Below are 22,717 nucleotides of genomic sequence, written 5' to 3'. Positions count from 1 at the left end.
CAGAATCAGAGTGGCAGTAAACAATGGTATATAGTCTGGCTGAGCGGTGTACACAGAGTGTCAGTAAACAATGGTATATAGTCTGGCTGAGCGGTGTACACACAATGCTATATAGTCTGCTATATAGTGTCAGTAAACAATGGTATATAGTCTGGCTGAGCGAGCGGTGTACTACTGTTCCCAGCAGAATCAGAGTGGCAGTAAACAATGGTATATAGTCTGGCTGAGCGGTGTACACAGAATTCAGTAAACAATGGTATATAGTCTGGCTGAGCGGTGTACACAGAGTGTCAGTAAACAATGGTATATAGTCTGGCTGAGCGGTGTACACAGAGTGGCAGTAAACACAATGCTATATAGTCTGGCTGAGCGAGCGGTGTACTACTGTTCCCAGCAGAATCAGAGTGGCAGTAAACAATGGTATATAGTCTGGCTGAGCGGTGTACACAGAGTGTCAGTAAACAATGGTATATAGTCTGGCTGAGCGAGCGGTGTACTACTGTTCCCAGCAGAATCAGAGTGGCAGTAAACAATGGTATATAGTCTGGCTGAGCGAGCGGTGTACTACTGTTCCCAGCAGAATCAGAGTGGCAGTAAACAATGGTATATAGTCTGGCTGAGCGGTGTACACAGAGTGTCAGTAAACAATGGTATATAGTCTGGCTGAGCGAGCGGTGTACTACTGTTCCCAGCAGAATCAGAGTGGCAGTAAACAATGGTATATAGTCTGGCTGAGCGGTGTACACAGAGTGTCAGTAAACAATGGTATATAGTCTGGCTGAGCGGTGTACACACAATGCTATATAGTCTGCTATATAGTGTCAGTAAACAATGGTATATAGTCTGGCTGAGCGAGCGGTGTACTACTGTTCCCAGCAGAATCAGAGTGGCAGTAAACAATGGTATATAGTCTGGCTGAGCGGTGTACACAGAATTCAGTAAACAATGGTATATAGTCTGGCTGAGCGGTGTACACAGAGTGTCAGTAAACAATGGTATATAGTCTGGCTGAGCGGTGTACACAGAGTGGCAGTAAACACAATGCTATATAGTCTGGCTGAGCGAGCGGTGTACTACTGTTCCCAGCAGAATCAGAGTGTCAGTAAACAATGGTATATAGTCTGGCTGAGCGGTGTACACAGAGTGTCAGTAAACAATGGTATATAGTCTGGCTGAGCGGTGTACACAGAGTGGCAGTAAACACAATGCTATATACTCTGGCTGAGCGAGCGGTGTACTACTGTTCCCAGCAGACACAGAACAGTAAACAGAATGCTATATAGTGTGGCTGAGCGAGCGGTGTACCACTATTCCCAGCAGACACAGAACAGTAAACAGAATGCTATATAGTGTGGCTGAGCGAGCGGTGTACCACTATTCCCAGCAGACACAGAACAGTAAACAGAATGCTATATAGTGTGGCTGAGCGAGCGGTGTACCACTATTCCAAACAGACACAGAACAGTGAACAGAATGCTATATAGTGTGGCTGAGCGAGCGGTGTACCACTATTCCCAGCAGACACAGAGTGGCAGTAAACAGAATGCTATATAGTGTGGCTGAGCGAGGTACACAGAGTGGCAGTAAACAGAATGCTATATAGTGTGGCTGAGCAAGCGGTGTACTACTATTCCCAGCAGACACAGAGTGGCAGTAAACAGAATGCTATATAGTGTGGCTGAGCGAGGTACACAGAGTGGCAGTAAACAGAATGCTATATAGTGTGGCTGAGCAAGCGGTGTACTACTGTTCCCAGCAGTGACACAATGACAGGGGGGACCCTGGCTAGCGTGGCTGGAGCGCGAACTACCCTGCCTGCCTACCCAAAGCTAAACCCACAGACAAATGGCGGAGATATGACGTGGTTCGGGTATTTATTTACCCGAACCACGTGACCGTTCGGCCAATCAGAGCGCGTTCGGGTCCGAACCACGTGACCCGTTCGGCCAATCACAGCGCTAGCCGAACGTTCGGGGAACGTTCGGCCATGCGCTCTTAGTTCGGCCATGTGGCCGAACGGTTTGGCCGAGCACCGTCAGGTGTTCGGCCGAACTCGAACATCACCCGAACAGGGTGATGTTCTGCAGAACCCGAACAGTGGCGAACACTGTTCGCCCAACACTAACCAGGATGTGCTCACAATGTCGGGGTGCTTTGTATGCTTCCTTTCTCGTGAAAAGCCTGTATTAGGTTTATTCCAATGTCACATCTAGCTGCATGAATATTACATGAGACATGAAAAAAACTGTGGGCACAATTGAACTACTTAGCATGAGAAGCCAGGTATCACCTTTCTATGGTGCCTCCCAATGTGCTACAGTGCCATAACTTCTCATCACCTGTCATTGTCTTCTGTTCTGGACTCTCATAAACACATGGGTGATGTCATTTGCTACAGCAGAATAAACATTTTAAGGTGAATGAAAGGGTGTAAAAGTTTTATACATACCTGGGGCTTCCTCCAGCCCCCTCCACGCAGAGAAGGGTTCTGGACGCAGAGCACTCCCGGCAAAGGGAGCACGGCGTGGCGCACGACCAGGTCATGCATGCATAGTACGCCGAAGTCATACATGATGAAGCTAACAGGGCTTATGCCGGACAATCCAGGAGGTGGAGGAGGACGGTGAGGGAGCGATCGGCGTGGAGGAAGCTGAATACCCACCAACCCACGGAGGAAGGATGGATCCAGCGACATCTCCCTGACAACATTCCATCTTCCAGCCAGCGGGTACACTTGACGACGCACAACAGCACACGACAGGTGCAAATGAGAAGTCAAGTGATTGCGGTACTTTGTGTGAAGTCATCTGGGAACTTAAAGATCAGATCCACCGTGACGGTTGTTAGTGCTGTGCGTCGCTTATTGTTGTCTGCGTGATCGAGTACATGTACCCATGACACGAGATCATGGAAACGATTGCTCAGTGCTCAAAAAGTCATGGGGAAAACTTGCAGTTGGTACGGGCCTTTAGCCTCACACATATTGGTAGATCTAGGGCTGAATTTGTACTTTCCAGCACCCAAGGCCAGGTGTCACCAACCGCCCCCTACCCCACACACCTTCCTCAACTCCATTCTGTCCAAAAACCTTACTAGTGACCACTGATTTGAATGGCATACTTTCCATTGTGCTGCTCTGCCCTCTATTCAACAAAGAAGCAACTCATGCTCTGTCTACTCCTGCTCCCTGTAATTCCACGTTTCTGTCAGAATGTGCACAGCAGTCAATATTATCCTGGGCATGCATCCTTCAGAAATGACACTCGTGTATGAGCAGCACTTGTCAAGTATACATACCCATAACACTCCTGGCCTTGGCTGATGTACACATCCAGACAGGAGCAGGAAATTACAAGGAGCGAGTGTGGCCAGAGCATGCACTGCTTCTTTATCCTCTGTTTGACCAGCTGCAGTCAGAGCCACAAACAGGGACAGTGCAGTGCAATGGAGAGAAGCCCATCCAAAACAGAGAACATGTAAGCAAACAGTTTTTTCTCTCCTTGCCCTTAGTTGTCAGTCTCTCAGGAAGGACCCACTCCCCTGTGGCTTCTGGGCCCCCCTGCGGCTGCATCCCTTGCAGGGTCTATTGTTACACCCCTGATTACACACATCAAATGTTACCTTTTCAGCACTAGTGTTGGGCGAACACCTGGATGTTCGGGTTCGCGAACGTTCGCTGAACATGGCCGCGATGTTCGGGTGTTCGCGCCGAACTCCGAACATAATGGAAGTCAATGAGGACCCGAACTTTCGTGTTTTTTTAAAGCCTCCTTACATGCTACATACCCCAAATTTACAAGGTATGTGCACCTTGGGAGTGGGTACAAGAGGAAAAAAAATAGCAAAAAGAGCTTATAGTTTTTGAGAAAATCGATTTTAAAGTTTCAAAGGGAAAACTGTCTTTTAAATGCGGGAAATGTCTGTTTTCTTTGCACAGGTAACATGCTTTTTGTCGGCATGCAGTCATAAATGTAATACAGATGAGAGGTTCCAGGAAAAGGGACCGGTAACGCTAACCCAGCAGCAGCACACGTGATGGAACAGGAGGAGGGCGGCGCAGGAGGAGAAGGCCACGCTTTGAGACACAACAACCCAGGCCTTGCATGCGGACAAGAAGCGTGCGGATAGCAATTTGCTTTTTGTCGCCATGCAGTCATAAATGTAATACAGATGAGAGGTTCCAGGAAAAGGGACCGGTAACGCTAACCCAGCAGCAGCATGCTATACAGTGGTGGGTGAGCGGTGTACTACTATTCCCAGCAGCGACACAGAGCACAATGCTATACAGTGGTGGGTGAGCGGTGTACTACTGTTCCCAGCAGAGACACAGAGTGGCAGTAAACACAATGCTATATAGTGTGGGTGAGCGATGTACTACTGTTCCCAGCAGCGACACAGAGCACAATGCTATACAGTGGTGGGTGGGTGAGCGGTGTACTACTGTTCCCAGCAGCGACACAGAGCACAATGCTATACAGTGGTGGGTGAGCGGTGTACTACTATTCCCAGCAGCGACACAGAGCACAATGCTATACAGTGGTGGGTGAGCGGTGTACTACTGTTCCCAGCAGAGACACAGAGTGGCAGTAAACACAATGCTATACAGTGGTGGCTGAGCGGTGTACTACTGTTCCCAGCAGCGACACAGAGCACAATGCTATACAGTGGTGGGTGAGCGGTTTACTACTGTTCCCAGCAGAGACACAGAGTGGCAGTAAACACAATGCTATACAGTGGTGGCTGAGCGGTGTACTACTGTTCCCAGCAGCGACACAGAGCACAATGGTATACAGTGGTGGGTGAGTGGTGTTGTACTACTGTTCCCAGCAGTGATACAGAGCACAATGCTATACAGTGGTGGATGAGCGGTGTACTACTGTTCCCAGCAGAGACACAGAGTGGAAGTAAACACAATGCTATACAGTGGTGGCTGAGTGGTGTACTACTGTTCCCAGCAGCGACACAGAGCACAATGCTATACAGTGGTGGGTGAGCGGTGTACTACTGTTCCCAGCAGCGACACAGAGCACAATGATAAACAGTGGTGGGTGAGTGGTGTACTACTGTTCCCAGCAGAGACACAGAGTGGCAGTAAACACAATGCTATACAGTGGAGGCTGAGCGGTGTACTACTATTCCCAGCAGCGACACAGAGCACAATGCTATACAGTGGTGGGTGAGCGGTGTACTACTGTTCCCAGCAGAGACACAGAGTGGCAGTAAACACAATGCTATACAGTGGAGGCTGAGCGGTGTACTACTATTCCCAGCAGCGACACAGAGCACAATGCTATACAGGGTGAGCGGTGTACTACTGTTCCCAGCAGAGACACAGAGTGGCAGTAAACACAATGCTATATAGTGTGGGTGAGCGGTGTACTACTGTTCCCAGCAGCGACACGACTAGGGGGACCCTGGCTAGCCTGGCTGGAGAGAGAACTACCCTGCCTGCCTACCCAAAGCTAAACCCACAGACAAATGGCGGAGAAATGACGTGGATCGGGTATTTATTTACCCGAACCACGTGACCCGTTCGGCCAATCAGAGCGCGTTCGGGTCCGAACCACGTGACACGTTCGGCCAATCACAGCGCTAGCCGAACGTTCGGGGAACGTTCGGCCATGCGCTCTTAGTTTGGCCATATGGCCGAACGGTTTGGCCGAACACCAACAGGTGTTCGGCCGAACTCGAACATCCCCCGAACAGGATGATGTTCTGCAGAACCCGAACAGTGGCGAACACTGTTCGCCCAACACTATTCAGCACCTCTATTAAAGATCAAGGTCAGATTCATACTTTTTCTTCCCCTTGGCCTAATGTGTTGTGACTCCCCTTTCTTGTGTAGGAGCGCCCCTCCCATTCCATGTGCTGCCCCCTCTTCCATGTGTAGCCATGTTCTGCAGCCCCTCTTTCTTGAACAGCTCACATGGACATTTGCTTTGCTTTTTCCTGTGTTGCTCCCAATTTACAGCATCCTTTTTCATATGTACCAACCTTTTTATCATGACCAGGTGCCCCTTTGGGCTGCAGTCAGCCACCCAAGGCATGTGCCTATTCGGCCTATTCCAAAAATCTGGCCCTGTTAAAGATATATAGTGTTGGCCCAGACACCACTCCAAACATGCATATCTTCTGGGCGTTCACTGACAGGTGCGTACATCAGCACATCCTTTCCTGGAACTATGCAAATAACTATTTATGCAAAGATCCAGCACCTGGGGACATGGTGTAATGAGGTCATGTCAAATGTACCAAAGAGAGAGAACTCAGAAGAGATGCTTGAGTGAAATGGTGGCTGGCCTTGTGATAGGTTGGGCACTATACATTGCTACGAGGCAGCAGATGGGTAAAGTTTACTGTGTTTTATGGTTAACCTGTTAGAAGGGAAGGGGGAGGGGGGTTTTGGTGTTAAGTGTCCACTCCACCATTCCACGGAGAGCCAAAAACAATTTTAAAGTCCTGTGTCCTTATTCAATTAACTTTTTCTCGTAGGAAAAAAATTTCCATCTTCTGTTGTACTCTGCCATTGAAAAACTACCAAAAATTAGGTAAAAAAAGTATTGTCAAAATAATTCTGAGTATTTTCTTGCTTGCTGATGGGTTAAAGGGTATTTTATTGAAAAGGTGAAAAAATATCACCTAGGAGAAAACTTGTAGGAACAAGGGAATTGAAAAAGGGCCATGGAGTCTTTAATGACAATGAGTGAGGAAAAATCTCCACAATGGTGACACAGATGGCAGGAGCAACATAACAGAGGGTCTAAGCCTTTTCTAGGAATGTTAAAATGTTCTTTTTTTATTTTGTAGCATTAGCGAACACATCTAGGTATGATAACCTAACAGAACTGATGATCAATGTTCCACTTACTTTTATGTAGCGCTTTTACTAGAGCGGAGCCCCAACTCTGATGAGAACCACTGCAGCCATGAAACCAATCACAATGTTGTGTATGGCCACTCCGCTGAGTCTTGAAGAGGAATCTGGGATGTCTACAGGAGAAGAACCTTGATTGGCTGTAGACAACACAACAGATATGTATTAAAGAACAGTCAAAGTACAAACAACCTTCTCACATTAGTCTGCCAACAAATGCAGTTCCAACGAATAAACAATGAATTTGGCTTCATTATCTGAAGGTCTAGAGCATTAGTTTCTTTTTTTTTTTCCTCAAACTCAGAGAACACCCGGTACTTTAGCCCAACTCAAACAGACTGGCTTCATTGCAGCACTTCTGTGTTGGATTAAGTTTGCATCATCATTTGATAATCCATTATCCATATTTTATTTTCTCTGATTTCTTATTTGTCATTGATTTCATTATTTTCGTATACAAAGGTGTTCATGAGCTTAATCATTTACCATAACATTCGAAACTCTAACCACTTAAAGTGGTCTGAAAGCTTGCATTTCTACTTTGCTCTAAAAGATTCCTCACAGCTTAAAAGCTACTATCCCAGATGTTTTTTTTTTTTAGCAGAACTTTACTGAAATGGTTAAACAAAAGCACTTTGTCCTATCTCAGATGTTTTTTTTAACAGAACATTACTGAAATGGTTAAACAAAAGCACTTTGTTAAGCTTCAATCCGCATCCAAAGTGTAGATAACACTATCTTTGTTTACATTCCAATGTTGTTACAATGTGTGTATCACGCTGGTGCGTGACGAAGTAACACACACACAGATAATATACAACAAAAGTATATGGTAAATCTATCGGTCAGGACTTGTGCACAAGTTAGAGATATCGAGGTGCAAAATCGTTAGGCTAAATCATAGTCCAATACTAGCAGGGTCATACACATGTATTAGATGTCAGTCGTATTGCAAGGATCAGGCAGAGACAGAGTCAGGGTCAGGTCGAGTCGGTAACGTAAATCAGATGGCAGCGGTACAGAAGGACAAGACTAGAGCGAGGTCAGGAACAAGCAAGAGGTCGGTAGACAGGTAAATATACAATAGATGTTACTTCAAATATATCAGGAGGATATTACGAAAGAATTACAAATATAAATATATAGCAATAAAGACTGACTAACTGGAGTACATATATATTGTGCGTCTACACAATATATTAATTTAGCTCAAAGTAGCTAGCTAGCTAGACCAGGAACCAGCGAACTGATTGGTATCAAGGTCAGCGAGCACTGACTGCCTCTGGCCTTAAATACAAACTCCTCTATCAGCAGCCACTCCCCTATTGGTGATGTCACTCATGACATCACCAGCTGTCATCTTACATCCTCCTCCTGAGCCTATAAGGCTCACTGAGACTCGCGCGTGTGTGATGCGACCTTTGGGTCACGTGCAAGCCGGAAGACACCGCCGGAGGGAAGCCGTGGATGCCGCCAGAAGACTAAAGCGCAGAAGCCCCGCCGTTCGCCCAGACCATGCCGGAGACGCAGCGGGACCTGCCGCTGGAAGGTAAGCTTGTTACAGTGTGTAAGCACAGTGTAAAAAGTGGAAAGGATCTCACTGTGCTTCAGACACACACACACAGTTTAGAAAAGCTAATTTAGTAGTAGTAGTAGTAATATATAATAAAAAGCAGTTGGAATAAAATGCAATGCCAGCTTTCAGGGTACGATAAACTGCACTTGTAATTCGTAAACAGACAATATTACTTATGCACAAAAGCAAATATGATAACTGTATGAGTAATAAAAAGTAGGAAAACACATTTTTATTGAATGTTATGTCGGAGTTTCATACCACTTTAAGGCATACATTATCCATTCAAATCCCTGTGTTCCCTAGCAATACCTTGTCACAAAGGGCATTAGTTTCTAAATTAAAAAAAAAAATGTAAATACATAAATCAAATCCATACATACATGCTTTACATATACAGATAATCTCTTTCCACGTGTACATGAAAAAAAGGCATCTGGAAAAAAGGGCCCCCTTTATTCCATAAGGGCTACTGCACCTCTTTTTCCTGTTTCACTTTCCATCCCTCATGGCAACTCATTCTGCTGTTCTTGCCTGATAACGCAACTGCAGCCAGGGCTGGACTTCCCAATAGGCACAGTAGACATTTGCACAGAGACAGCTAATGCTAAATATAGCCAAAAAAGTTTGACGTTGCCTCTATCCTACTTCATTAGATTCTGTCTTTTACTGTTTATGGAGTGTTACTCAGGCCAGAGCCATGAATTGAGCCTGTCCTTTTCTCACCTACTATACTACTTCTACTGCCCACCTTTCACACTGACGGTCAGTAGTGCCTGTTATTTACACAAGTCATTCTGTGGCACAGCCAGTCAATTTCTCAGCTGCATTTATCTATAATACACAGGACCAGATTTCTGAAAGGCCACAAAGGCCCCTTGCCTTGAGCAGCTGCTGCCCAAAGAGGAAGCTGGATGTGGAAGAGAAGACTCTAGATATGAAATAGCCTCCTATGCAAATGGGAAAAAATAAGCTGCAAATGGGGATCAACACATGGAAGAAGATTGCTGGTGCCCAAAGGTGGAACATGACATGTGAAAGAAAGGGACTGCTGTGAATGAATGCAAAACATGGAAGAAGAGGCCAAACATAAAAGGGAATGGTGGCTACTGCACATGGAAGGGGAGCTTCAAGAAAGTTTGCCTAGGGGCAGAAAATGTAAGAATCTGGCCTTAGCTATGCAGAGAATAAATGGGAGGATGTAATTGAATGTGTGGATAGCCTAGAATATGTGAGAAGCTTCAACACTCAGTTCAATTTTGAATTCTAATTACAAATTACTTACAGGTCAGAGTCAGTCTCACAGCATTGCTGGTCTCAGTGGTTGAGCCGCTAATGGCCTCACAAGTAAAGTTCCCGGTGTCATTCATAGAGACGGGGCTGATGGTCAGAGTGGAGTTGGCTTTGGAGAGAACTGTAGTAATCTGATAGCGGTTGTCTCCAGGTAATGCCTCTCCATCCAAATTCCATAAATAATCAGCATTAGGAATCTGTGATCTACAATACAGAGCCACCGAATCTCTTCCCACCACGAGTGGTCCTGTTGCACTGCTGGTCAGTGTTGTGGTTGCATAGGCTGGGTCTAGAAATAACAAATCAAATTCCAATAAGTAAAGATCTGGTGAAAGTACAAAGAGCAACTGAGGAAACAGTCTATAGGAGAAGATTGCCTCAAGACCACACAACATATATGTATTAGAAAACCTGTACTGAAAATTAAAAGTCAAAATAAACATACACAATTCATACTTACCTCCTGTGTAATCTAATCCTCAATCTCTTTTTCCTCTCCTGCGTCCTGTTTGTCCACTGTGATCAATGGAATTCTCCGTCCTCCATTTTGAAAATGACCATTACCCCATAACAGCTTTCTGGTCATCACACAGTTAAAGTGTAACATCGCCCACTTGAGCCATAGGGAAACATGGACACATCAGTTCTCCTCTCAGCTGTAACTGACAGCAACTGATATATAACTGACAGCAACTGATATATTTCAGTTCTGACAAAATGTTGTCAGAACTGGAAGGGATCACTGTCAGAAGAAAATGGTGAGCTTATGAGAGGAACTGATGACAAGGTAACTATGTAATGTTCATTTGAAGTTACCTCATGTGTTTATTTTAAATATTTTTACTCAGTACGTGTTCCATTTAAGCAACACATGTAAATACAGATGGACTAGACATGAGTACACTCATTCAGCAGAATTCCAAATGTTGTGTTTTTTAAAGTGGAGTTTTGACTTGCAAATTCTGAAACAACGTTGCTGAGAATTTTCACATTTTCATTTAGAATTCTTGAATTCATGTCCCTTGAGCACACTTTTTGCTCTAACTTTAGCATAAATACAGTATACGTCAACCTTGATAGTTTACCCTCTTGAAATGAAAAGTTTAATGACTCAGTTATAAGTCTACCCAACAATGTTATTGGCTGTACTTGCAGACTAGGAAGAATGGCTTTACTGCATAAAGTATTACCCCCATCAAAACTCCAGCCAGTAACTGCTCCAGGTCCCCATATGCAGCAATTAGTCCCCAAGAGCAGCAATTTTCCACTCCCCCACTTTAGTAAGCAGTGTTGCCAGCTACCCTCCCCCTCCAGATCCCTAGGTAATCAGTGTGGCCTATATCTGCCCCCTCCCCACCTCTTGAAATCAGTGAGCCCAGGATTTGTCCTTCTGCCCCCTGCTAGTAGTCAGTGTATCTGCGTCCCTTACCCTTCCTTGTTAATTTGTAATGCTCAGGTAATGCTCAGGTCCCCCTCCCATTATTATAGCCAGCATGATTTAAGATACCCCTCCCACCTTCACCCCAAGTGGGCCCGCCTCCTCTGCAATGTAAGCCAGATACTTATTCCAGTGTCGGGCATGGATTCCTCTCATCTCCTCCTCACTCATGCCGGTCATGTGTCATCCAGGGAGCTTGTGTACGCTGTGCATGCTGACTGCTCAAGTACTTTTTCATTTACTTTTTGGTACTTTTTTTAGTTGAAAATTGCTGGAAAGTTATTTTAATTTGAAGATGAAAAATTATCTACAAGGAGAAAAGTCAGGTGAAAAAGTGAATTGCATATGGCCCCTAGACTATTAATGGAAGGGTTTTCAAACTTGTCACAGTATATCATTGGGTCACTGGAATCAATATTAAGAAAATTGGGTGGAGCCTACAACAGCCAATCAAGATCTACCTACTGATTTTCAAGGGGAATATTTACATTACTTCCATTTTTACACTGTTAATGGCAGAGGCCTCAAACCTGCTGCTGTCGGTCATTGGGCGAGTTAATTGTTTGGGTTGATTTCAATAGGAAAATTTAAACTGCTTCCATTTTCACATTATTGATACCAAGGACCCCAAAGTTCACAAACTTGGTCACTGAGTGACTGTGTGTCAAGGTTAGATAAAAAGTGGCTGGACCCAACAACAACCAAATACATACTCAAGCAATTGTGGGTCTTCAGCTTCTTGCAAAGCCAATATGGTGCATATAAAGAAAGCAAAGCAGCGTATCTGTGTCTGTATCTGGGATCTGAGGTTCAGTGTCCCCTGGCTGCTGCCTCTGTAAACACAACATAGAGAGATGGGACAGAGGGGCATTACTCCAGCCTCATTCACATCATTGCTCCCCTTCCATTCTCCTAGTTTGTTCAGTGAAGTTAAATAGTAACTATCCGGCATAAAATAAAAAATCAATTCTTTATTTTTATCTGGTAAATAAGTAATAAGGATGCTAAACAGGCAATCCTAAAGTTCAAATCCCTATTAATTTTCTTGTTGATAAATGATCATTCCCCAGTTTACCTGACTCTTATTTGGTACACACAAAATTTGGCACGCAAAAAGGAAGTTGCAGGGCATGCTGGGTTGTCCTTTTTTGCTTCTCTATTTCTCCTCAGACTTAACTAACGCAGCCTGATTGGCTGAAGCCTCTTTCCCTTCTGTTTTTCCCTCCCACACCTCTGTTCCTCTCTGATTGGCCAATATTTATCATGCTGAGACAATGCACTCTCTATAGTGAAGGGCGGGCAAATCAGGCAAAGGAGAATAAGGGAGGAAATTATATCAGGATTGGCTTCAAAATAGCCAGACTTAAAATGGGAAATGCTATGAAGAATTTTCTCTTTTTACAGTAGAAAAATCACTAAAATCAAAACGTGGAGAGTGCAATACAAGTTATGTAAGTAGAGCAAGTATTTATCTAGTTATACATGTGTTTTTTTTTTCTGAGATAGTATGGCTCACAGCTCCTCTTTAAGCAGGTAGTCTTTGCAATCTGACCTTTGGGGACTCTGGTTTTATTACTGTGAGAATGAAAACCTTTTAAATGTTACCATTGATGTAAATGATTGAAATCCAATTGGCTGTTTGTGGTTCTGCCCAAGTGTGCAGAGGGACATGAGACCCCCAGAACATATCTTCCCAGGTAGTAAGGGATCTGTATACCAAGTTTCATTGAAATCAGTCCAGGTGTTTTTGAGTGATGGCGGCACATACATACACACACACACACACTTCAAATTTTATATACAGGGGTGCTCGGATAGTACTTTTTAAAATCCGAATTGATCCGGATCCGGATACCCAGAAATCCCGATCCGGTTCAGATATCCGAATCTGACCTTTTAGATATCCGCGTGATCGGATATCTGGATAGAAAAAACGGAAGTACCCTTTAAAATGCTTCCAAAATGTTTTAGAAGGTGAAAAATCCCTCCACCCTCCACCTCCTCGTTCATGGATTTTGTCTTTCAGGGATTTGTAGGATGTCAAAAGCAAGCTCACATACATTGGCCAGGAATCAAACCCAGGTCAACTGCTTGGAAGGCAGCTATGCTCACCCCTATACTGCCACACAGTGAAGGCTTCTTGTAGGAAAAAGTGGTGTTAAACTTCTTGGAGCAGACTTACTTCCTCCCTCCAAAAGACACACATACATCCCCATAAAATCATTTAGCAGCAACTGAGTGCACAGTCTCTGTGGCGCAATTGGTGGTTCAAACCCACCCAGGGACGGCCTTGCCTTTTGTGTTCAACAGTTGTCCGAAGAGAACCCCAGATAGCCATGTAGAATAATCTCTCTCTCTCTCCCTCTCCCTCTAGGACTCGTTGCCATTGAACTGAGTTTTCAGCTTAAAACCATCACTGGATACCGGCGGAATTTCACTGGCAATTTAGGTATTCCACCAGATTGAAAAAGCAATTCCAAACAGAACGGAATGACCAATTTCCGCCCGGAATCGCATAAGATGCAATTCCGCGGAAAGTGGTGACCATCCCTACTAGAGAGAGAGATGAATCTACATGGCTATCTGGGGCTGTCTTTGGACAACTGTTGAACACAAAAGGCAAGGCTGTCCCTGGGGGGGCTTGAACCACCAAACTTTTGGTTAACAGCCGAATGCGCTAACCAATTGCACCACAGAGACTGTGCATGCATTTGCTGCTAAATGGCTATCTGGGGTTCTCTTCGGACAACTGTTGAACACAAAAGGCAAGGCCGTCCCTGGGTTGGTTTGAACCACCAACCTTTCAGTTAACAGCCGAACACGCTAACCAATTTTGCCACAGAGACTGTGCACTCAGTTGCTGCTAAATGATTTTATGGGGATGTATGTGTGTCTTTTGGAGGGAGGAAGTAAGTCTGCTCCAAGAAGTTTACCACTTTTTCCTAGAATGAAGCATTCACTGTGTGGCAGTATAGTGGTAAGCATAGCTGCCTTCCAAGCAGTTTACCTTGATTTGATTCCTGGCCAATGTATGTGAGCTTGCTTTTCACATCCTACAAATCCCTGGAAGACAAGATCGAGGAGGAGGTTGAGGAGAAATTTTATGTTTGTATCTGGTTTCGGATCCGGATATCTGCAATATCCGCGGATAACCGTGTCATGCGTTCAAATATCCGCAGATAGCAATCCGGATTTTTTAAAAAATCCGGAATCCGAATCGGATAGGGTAAAAAAGTTTGGATATCTGGGTTACCCGGATATCCGAAATCCGGATGAGCATCCCTGTATATATATATATATATATATATATATATATATATATATATATATATATATATATATATATATATATATATATATATATGTTATTTGAATATCTGTGAGCGTTATGCGAGTAGGTGTGAAGTGAAAGTTCTCCACCCATGTCTCTGTCCATGATCTAAGTTAAAAGTAAACAGAGAGGATAGGGTGGTATATCCACAGGTGATCACAAAGTTTCGCAGATGTGATGGCATTTTTTTTGCACTTTAAAAAAGAAAAAATATATACAGTAGTGTCCCTGTTATCCTGAACTCATCTAACTAGCAGCCTCAACCAATCAGCACAAATCACCAGCAGTACTCAGTGGTGAGGACCAACTTCTTAGGCTGTTTGTGGGTTCTGCTGTGCTTAAAGAGAGTCTGATGTGAGAATAAATCTCGCTTCAGCTCTTATACAGTATATAGCAGGGGCATGTGTGTCTATCCCGCGGCTAAACGGGGGTCCCTTCACCCCCAAACCCACCCCTGCAAAATCTACGACCAACTTGGTCGTAGATTTTGCTGCTGCTGGAGGCAGGGCTAACGGCTGCAGCCCTGCCTCACAGCGCGTCTATCAGCGGCGCATCACCGCCTCTCCCCTCTCAGTGAAGGAAGACTGAGAGGGGCGGGGGAGAGGCGGAGATACGCGCTGACAGATGCGCGTGAGGCAGGGCTGCGGCCATTAGCCCTGCCTCAATCAGGAAGTGATCCCCGGGACTTCTCGAGGGGATTTGGGGGTAAGGGACCCTCGTTTAGCCGCGGGATAGCTGCTATATATAAGAGCTGAAGCGAGATTTATTCTCGCTTCAGACTCTCTTTAAAGCAGACCTAAACTCTTGCACAGTAGAAAAGGAAAACACAGAAAAATCTTTTTATAGAGAACAGCCTGTTGAATTCTCCCTTTTCAGCAAGAAATCACTAACATAATTTGAGCTGTTATCAGCTCTATCAGTTCTGTGCCTCAGGAATGCTGAGTTGCTTGCTAATATATAAACACAGGAGGTTAGCGCCTTGAGTGCTCCCATGAAACCAGGAAGTAGACTCTGCAGATTTATTGCAGGAGTTCTGTAAGCTGTAACAAATACATGTTTTTTTTAGTGTACCAGAGATGACTAAAGTAAAGAATCAATACTTACCTAGGGCTTTTTCCAGCCTCATAAACTCCTCCTCCAGCCTCCCTCACCCTCACTGTCTTCTCCACCGGCTCCTTTCCTCTGTTATAGCTAATAGGGTTTCAGTTGCGCCAGTCAGGCCACTCTGCACATGAGCAGCTCAGCTGCACACGCCCCCTCATAACCGGGAGTGTTCTGCGACTTCTTAATAATATCTACGCAGGCATAGAATGCTGCAAGCGGCTGGAGCATGATGGGGTCCTGCTCAGAGAGGCCAGACTGGCGTGACTAAAAACCTATTATCAGAGGAATGGAGCCAATGGAGTAGACACTGGACAGTGAGCAAGGCAACAGAGTTCATGGAGCTGGAGGAAGCCCTAGGTCAATGCTTTACTTTACTCGTCTTGGGTCCACTTGAGAGGTTATTTTGCTGTGGCTTATCTTTTAGAACAGGGAGGAGGATCTGGTTTTAGGTCTGCTTTAAAGGGACCCTGAGCAGTAACCTAAATTAAAATATTTCACTTACCTGCAGGGCCGGCGCTACCATTAAGGCAAAGGAGGCAGCTGCCCCAGGGCCCCAGAGCTTGTAGGGGCCCCCAGTGGCTACAAGAGGAAAAAAATATTTGCAAATCGGCCTTATAGTTTTTGAGAAAATCGATTTTAAAGTATCAAAGGAAAAAAAATACACATTTAAAAACCTGCCGACTTTAATGGTTAATAGCAAATGCACCTTAAATGCTAGAAACCCTAAATTTGCAGGACATGTTAAGGAGATCATTATGAATAAGAGGAAAAAACAATTTTTAAAAAAGACCTTATAGTTTTTGAGAAAATCGATTTTAAAGTTTCAAAGGAAAAAAAAATACACATTTAAAAACCTGCTGACTTTAATGGTTAATAGCAAATCCACCTTAAATGCTAGAAACCCTAAATTTGCAGGACATGTTAAGGAGATCATTATGAATAAGAGGAAAAAACAATTTTTCAAAAAGACCTTATAGTTTTTGAGAAAATCGATTTTAAAGTTTCAAAGGAAAAAAGTATACTTTTAAATGCGGTAAATGTCACTTTTAGTAGCAAACCTAACGGTAGTGTAATATTACAAGCATAAAACAAAAGCGCAATAAATTTCCTGACGGGGTTTCCAGGGGGTCTATACGCAGCCGCAACGCTTTGGCCAGGGATCGCTATACAGCCGCAATATGGCTGTATGAAGATCCCAGGCATTTTTTCCTATTTCCCCCCAAAAAATGTTTATGTTTAGAGTGTGGGAATTTTTTTTTTTTTAAAATTGTGGGGTCCCCCCTCCTGAAACTTTTTAACCCCTTGTCCCCCATGCAGGCTGGGATAGCCAGAATGTGGAGCTCCGACCGATTAGGACTTCACACCCTGTTATACCAGCTGCAAAAAAGGTCCCCTAATGCCGATTTTTGTTCCGGGGTATATGTTGGGGGGGCCCCCCAGGTTTATTTTGCCCTGGGGCCCCATTGTTGCTTAATCCGGCCCTGCTTACCTGGGGCTTCCTCCAGCCCACCGTAAGCCACGAGGTCCCCTGGCGTCCTCCTGGCTCCTCTCCGTGTCCCGCAGGCGGCTCCCATTACTGGTGACACCTGGGGCAGGTGTCGGGCGACTCTTCCTGGATCCTGACGCTCGTCATCATCACAATGGCCGCTATGCATCATCACGCCGCCCGTCGCGTGACAGGTCTGCACATGCGCGTTTAGAGTTATAAAACCACTCATGCGCAGACCTGTCACCTCTATTTTAACTTTTAATACAGAGTTCATTGTATGTACAGTATATAGAGTGGGGTACAGTACTGTATTAGCTAGGCCTATTTTCAACATTGCGTTTCAAGCAACCAGTAAGCACACTTATCCAGACTAGCATCAGCTGATCCCCGTCAGTGCCAGATAACTGAGATTCTACCATACTTTTTGCATATTGAGTAAACATTTTTGTCATAGGATCATTGATTACAAAATCACATCGCTCCAATGTGCATAGTATAACATTAGCAGGAGCTTTTAAAATCACTCAGAAAAACTTTTCTGGTGTGCACCAGCCCTGACTCCCTTCAGGATGCTATCAGGGCTGGCCCTAGACTTTTTGCTGCCTGGGGCAACCTTGTGAGGATGCCCCCCCCCCCTTCCAATTTGGAATGATCGCACAGCATCCTGCCTCCCTCCTCCTCACTCACTGTAAGACTCCTCAGACAGCACAACAAGCTGCTTTTCCCCAATGATGACCTCTTCACCTCATTCACAGTACAAAAATGGTGCCCCGTAATCTCTGAACCTGATGCAAGTGTTTCACTTTGCTTCATGACACAACCGGCCCTGGATGCTACACCTGCCAAGTTCCAACCAGTAGAACAGGAACTTCTGACATTCTTGTGAGAAAAGGATACTGTATACAGTCATTTATATTGTCACTTAACTGTCCCTCAGAGGAGCTCACAATCTAATCCTTCCCTACCATAGTTATATGACCATGTACAGTATATATTGAGTAGTGTATGTATCGTAGTCTAGAGTCTAGGGCCAATTTAGGGGGAAGCCTATTAACTTATCTGTATGTTTGTGGGATGTGGGAGAAAACCCATGCAGACACAGTGAGAACATATAAACTCCGTGCAGATAGTGCCCTGGCTGGGATTCAAACCTGAGGAAGGCGAGAGTGCTATTCACTATGCCATCGTTACCTCAGCGCATATTTGTGGGCATCAATTCAACCACTTTTGTCCTGTTCAGTTTCCCCACTGCCCCCATTTCATATTTCAAAAAGAAAAACTCCCACATTGCTGTGTTCCCTTTCACATCACATTCCTAATGCAACCCCGGAAGACTGAAAAGGGGGGGGGGGGGGTGGAAAAGCAAAGCGGGAAGTGAGTGCCTCACCCAGAGGCCACTGCAGTTACCCCCCTCCAAAAGCTAAAGGGGCCTGATGGAAGTCCCAGAAAGAGATCCCAGTTGGAATAACTGGGTAGAATTTTGGGTGGAAGAAGGGCCACCTTTTAGTTAGTTCAGGAGGATAAAAATCACAGTTTGTAAGCTGGGTTTATTACCACACGAAAGCCTCCAATCCCATTCTATATTGGTGCAGCAGGACAGATTCAGCTAATTTTGCTGTTTTATTTTTCTACTCACCGAGCACAATACTGAATAAGACCCCAAAAAGGAAAATTCCACCAAGTGCCATGACTGTTGTTCACCTTGGTCTTCTCTGTGTACTGCTCTCCAGGGTGTGTTCGATGTGTTATCTCGAATGTTTCACCTTTTCAGGTGAGATCTGACTGTTCCTCAAGGTTCTTCCGCTGAAAAGCCACATGAAAGGTGACGTAGGCCGAGCATTGACCGCAAGTCACCCAACAGGTTTGCAAGTGCTGAAGGAGATATTTATGGTTCAGTGAAGACAAACCAGCCAGACTGAAAGACTTCTGTTTCCTAGTTATAAAAGACCTACATGTAGTTCACTCAGCAGGAGTCATTTACATAAATGAACACTTCACAGTGCTATGTTGCTTACTCACTGCCCATTCAATTCTATGGGCCTGTTCATATCTCTGCGTAGTAACGGATTGTGTTATTCTAACTCATTGCATGCTGCCCTGTCAATCAGTCGCAGCTGCTGGCCCTTGGCCTCTTGGTAATTCCTACTGTGCCACTGCCAGGCCCAGCACATTCAGTGACTACCTGTGTGTGTGACAGCTGCACATTTGTAATACCAATCCCTGCATACCTGTTCAGTAGTGCAGCTACCTTTGTGACCGCAAGCAGTGTTATATTATATACCAGTCACTCACTGCACCTGTTCACGGTACCTATGTGTGTGACAGCTGCACATTTGTAATACCAATCCCTGCATACCTGTTCAGTAGTGCACCTACCTACGTGACCGCAAGCAGTGTTATATTATATACCAGTCACTCGTTGCACCTATTCATGGTACCTGTGTGTGTGACAGCTGCACATTTGTAATACCAATCCTTGCATACCTGTCCAGTAGTGCACCTACCTACATGACCGCAAGCAGTGTTATATTATATACCAGTCAGTCGCTGCACCTGTTCACGGTACATGTGTGTGTGACAGCTGCATATTTGTAATACCAATCCCTGCATACCTGTTCAGTAGTGCACCTACCTACGTGACCGCAAGCAGTGTTATATTATATACCAGTCACTCGCTGCACCTGTTCATGGTACCTGTGTGTGTGACAGCTGCACATTTGTAATACCAATCACTGCATACCTACCTGTTCAGTGCACCTACCTACGTGAGCGCACGCAGTGTTATATACCACCAGTCACTGCACCTGTTCACGGTGCCTGTGTGTGTGTGTGTGTGTGTGTGTGTGTGTGTGTGTGTGTGTGTGTGTGTGTGTGTGTGTGTGTGAGACAGCTGCACATTTGTAATACCAGTCACTGCATACCTTTTCACTGCACCTGTGTGACCGCACACTGTTTTATATACCAGTCCGTGCATACCTGTTCACTGCACCTGTGTAACCGCACATTGTTGTACCAGCTGTAACTGCAACCTTTTCCCTGCACCTGTGTAACCGTACATTGTAATAGTCAAGTCAGTGCATACCTTTTACTTCATCCCCCCAATATGGACAAAACAAGAGGCAGAGCCAGAGGCAGGCCACCTGGTGGGTCTGTTCGAGGTCGCGCTGTCATGATTTTGTGTGGCCCTCGACCAAAGTACAGTGTTCAGAGGAAGGCACGTGCCATCAACCCCCAATATTGTCAGGACGTTGTTGACTATTTAACACAGAACATCTCATCTTCCTCAGTTTCCGCACGGAAACGTGACATATCTTCCTCCTCCTGCTCTGATTCTGGCACCCCATCACCAAAGTTCCATCATCACAGGGCTCAGCGGTGTGAAATTTTTTTTGTGTGTCTGCCTCAGATGAGAGCAATGCCATCTGTACTCTCTGCCATCGAAAATTGAGCCGTGGAAAGACCAAGACCCGCGTAGGGACAACTACCTTACGAAGGCACATGATTACAAAGCACAGACTGCAATGGGATGACCACCTGAGGAAAAGAAGCACACAAAAGCAAAGCCACACACCGCAGTGGTAGATACCAGGCCGCAATTATCTCTCAAAAAAGGCGATACCTAAACTGTACCGTGATGTTGAAAGGCAAGTGGTGACATCTCTGGCACACAGCGTTGGGTCAAGGGTCCATCTGACCACGGATGCCTGGTCTGTAAAGCACGGTCAGGCTTGCATGAAGACTAAGTCAGTCCCCACACACAGCATCTCTGCCTGCACGCCGTGTGACTGCCTGCCCCAAGACTAAGTCGGTCCCCACACAGCATCTCTGCCTGCAGGCCACTTGACTGCCTTCTCCGCCACCACCAACAGGGCCAAGGACTCCAGGCGGATTCCTGAATTTTTAAGGCAGCATGTACATGTGTCAATTCCCCTTCATGATCGATACCTTGCCGCGGTGAAGGGGCTTGCGTATCACAATGAAGCAATGACCGCCGGCTATATGAGTGTGTCGGGGGGGTGGGGGGTACACCCAAGATAATAAGGTCGTTGCTTCATTGCTTCATTGTGGATCAGCTGGACAGTCGCTGTTGTTCTGTCATTGAGCTATCTCAGCCCGGCGACCATATGGGCTTGAAAACCGTCATGACCTGCACTCTCGCCATGGTGCGCACCAGTCCAGCACGGCCGTCACTACACAAACAGCTGTTTGCGGTGCGTTACACAGTGAGTTTGGTCTGTCAGTGTGAAGCAGTACACTAATTACACTACCTGATTGATGTTTTAAAGCATTTTAGGCCTCCAATTTAGTATGCAATGTGATTTCTGCCCTTAAAACGCTGTTGTGCGTCAAATCCGGATATTTCCTGGGGACTTTTGATGTGTATCCCACTCCCCCATGCAAAAAGTCAGGTGTTAGACCCCTTGAAACATCTTTGGCATCAGTTTTGCGGCCAGCATAAATGTTTCTAGTTTTCAAAGTTCGCATCCCCATTTAAGTCTATTGCAGTTTGCGAAAGTTCACGTGAACCAAACTTTTGCGGAAGTTCACATTCGAGGTTGGCGAACTGAAAATCGGAGTTTCGAGCCATCTCTATTCCTGTTCAGTAACCGAGCACCTATTCAGTAGGAGACCTTGGGCAAGACTCCCAAACACTGCTACCGCCTGAAGAGTGCTACCTACTGGCTGCAGCTCTGGCGCTTTGAATCCTGAGGAGAAAGGCAGGATATACATTTTATTTGTCCTGAAATTTGTTATACATTTTATTCATTATGTTACTTTTGACACTGTAATTACCAGTTCTGTATTTTGTAGTAATTCTGTATTTTGTATAATGGTGTATACCATTGTTTGTATTGGTATGTACCCCATGCTGGTTTCTTACCTTGAACAGCGCCACTGAATATGTTGGCGCTTTATGAATCAATAATAATAATATAGTCAGGGCCGGATTTACAGCTCAGGAGCCTATAGGCACAGAAGTTCTAGCGCCCTAAGCTCCGCCCCTCTGCTAAGGCCACACCCCCAAGTCACACCCCTTTTCTTAGGAAATAAAACCTATGCAAGATGATGCAGATATTACCTTAGACAAGCAGAGCACCAAGACAAGACCAGCACCAAACATATCCCCATATTACCTACCATTGTCATGTCTATGTAGTGTAGGTATCATTGTCTAGGGTCAATTTAGGGATAGCCAATTCACTTTTCTGTATGTATTTGGCATGTAGGAGGAAACCCACGTAGACACAGGGAGAACATACAAACTCCATGCAGATAGTGCTCTGGCTGGGATTCGAACCGGGGACCCAGCACTGAAAGGCGAAAGTTCTAGAGGGTGGTGCATGAAAGACTGGCCAAGCTGCCTGTCTTGAACATGGATATACAGGCAAATGCTGGCTGGCCTGTCCTCCTCATGTGCCTCTTGCTCTATCCCTGCTGTGTCCTCTGTGGCTTTACTGAAGCCTGTGTCACTTGCATTTATGTATGAAAATGTTACCCATACAGCAGCAAATACAGGCAACACATGCTTTAATAAAACTGGGCACACATAGCAGGGACTGATCAAGAGGTGCACAAGGACTGGTTAGCACCTATCTGTAAACCTGCACATG

At 45.2% G+C, this 22,717-nt stretch overlaps 1 protein-coding gene and 1 long non-coding RNA gene across 2 annotated transcripts in view; one reads left to right on the top strand and one right to left on the bottom strand.

Annotated features, from left to right (window-relative positions):
* LOC137522913 (uncharacterized) overlaps positions 1 to 7,136 on the top strand; it is a 42,867-nt gene extending 35,731 nt beyond the window's left edge. The window contains exon 2 of the long non-coding RNA XR_011022483.1: positions 6,879 to 7,136. This is a non-coding gene — a long non-coding RNA (uncharacterized lncRNA). The remainder of the gene's footprint in view (positions 1 to 6,878) is intronic.
* LOC137522912 (carcinoembryonic antigen-related cell adhesion molecule 6-like) overlaps positions 1 to 22,717 on the bottom strand; it is a 31,783-nt gene that overhangs the window by 5,710 nt on the left and 3,356 nt on the right. The window contains exons 2-4 of the mRNA XM_068243055.1: positions 18,742 to 19,038; positions 9,736 to 10,032; positions 6,869 to 7,014 (exon numbers count right to left, since the gene is read on the bottom strand). Of these exons, the coding sequence (XP_068099156.1) occupies positions 6,887 to 7,014; positions 9,736 to 10,032; positions 18,742 to 18,793 (477 nt within the window). The 5' untranslated portion in view covers positions 18,794 to 19,038 and the 3' untranslated portion in view covers positions 6,869 to 6,886. The remainder of the gene's footprint in view (positions 1 to 6,868; positions 7,015 to 9,735; positions 10,033 to 18,741; positions 19,039 to 22,717) is intronic.

This window comes from Hyperolius riggenbachi, chromosome 6 (genome assembly GCF_040937935.1).
Source record: "Hyperolius riggenbachi isolate aHypRig1 chromosome 6, aHypRig1.pri, whole genome shotgun sequence".
In the NCBI taxonomy this organism is placed as follows: Eukaryota; Metazoa; Chordata; class Amphibia; order Anura; family Hyperoliidae; genus Hyperolius; species Hyperolius riggenbachi.
The sequence above is the reverse complement of the archived record's forward strand: the minus strand, read 5'-3'. Positions and strand labels throughout refer to the sequence as shown.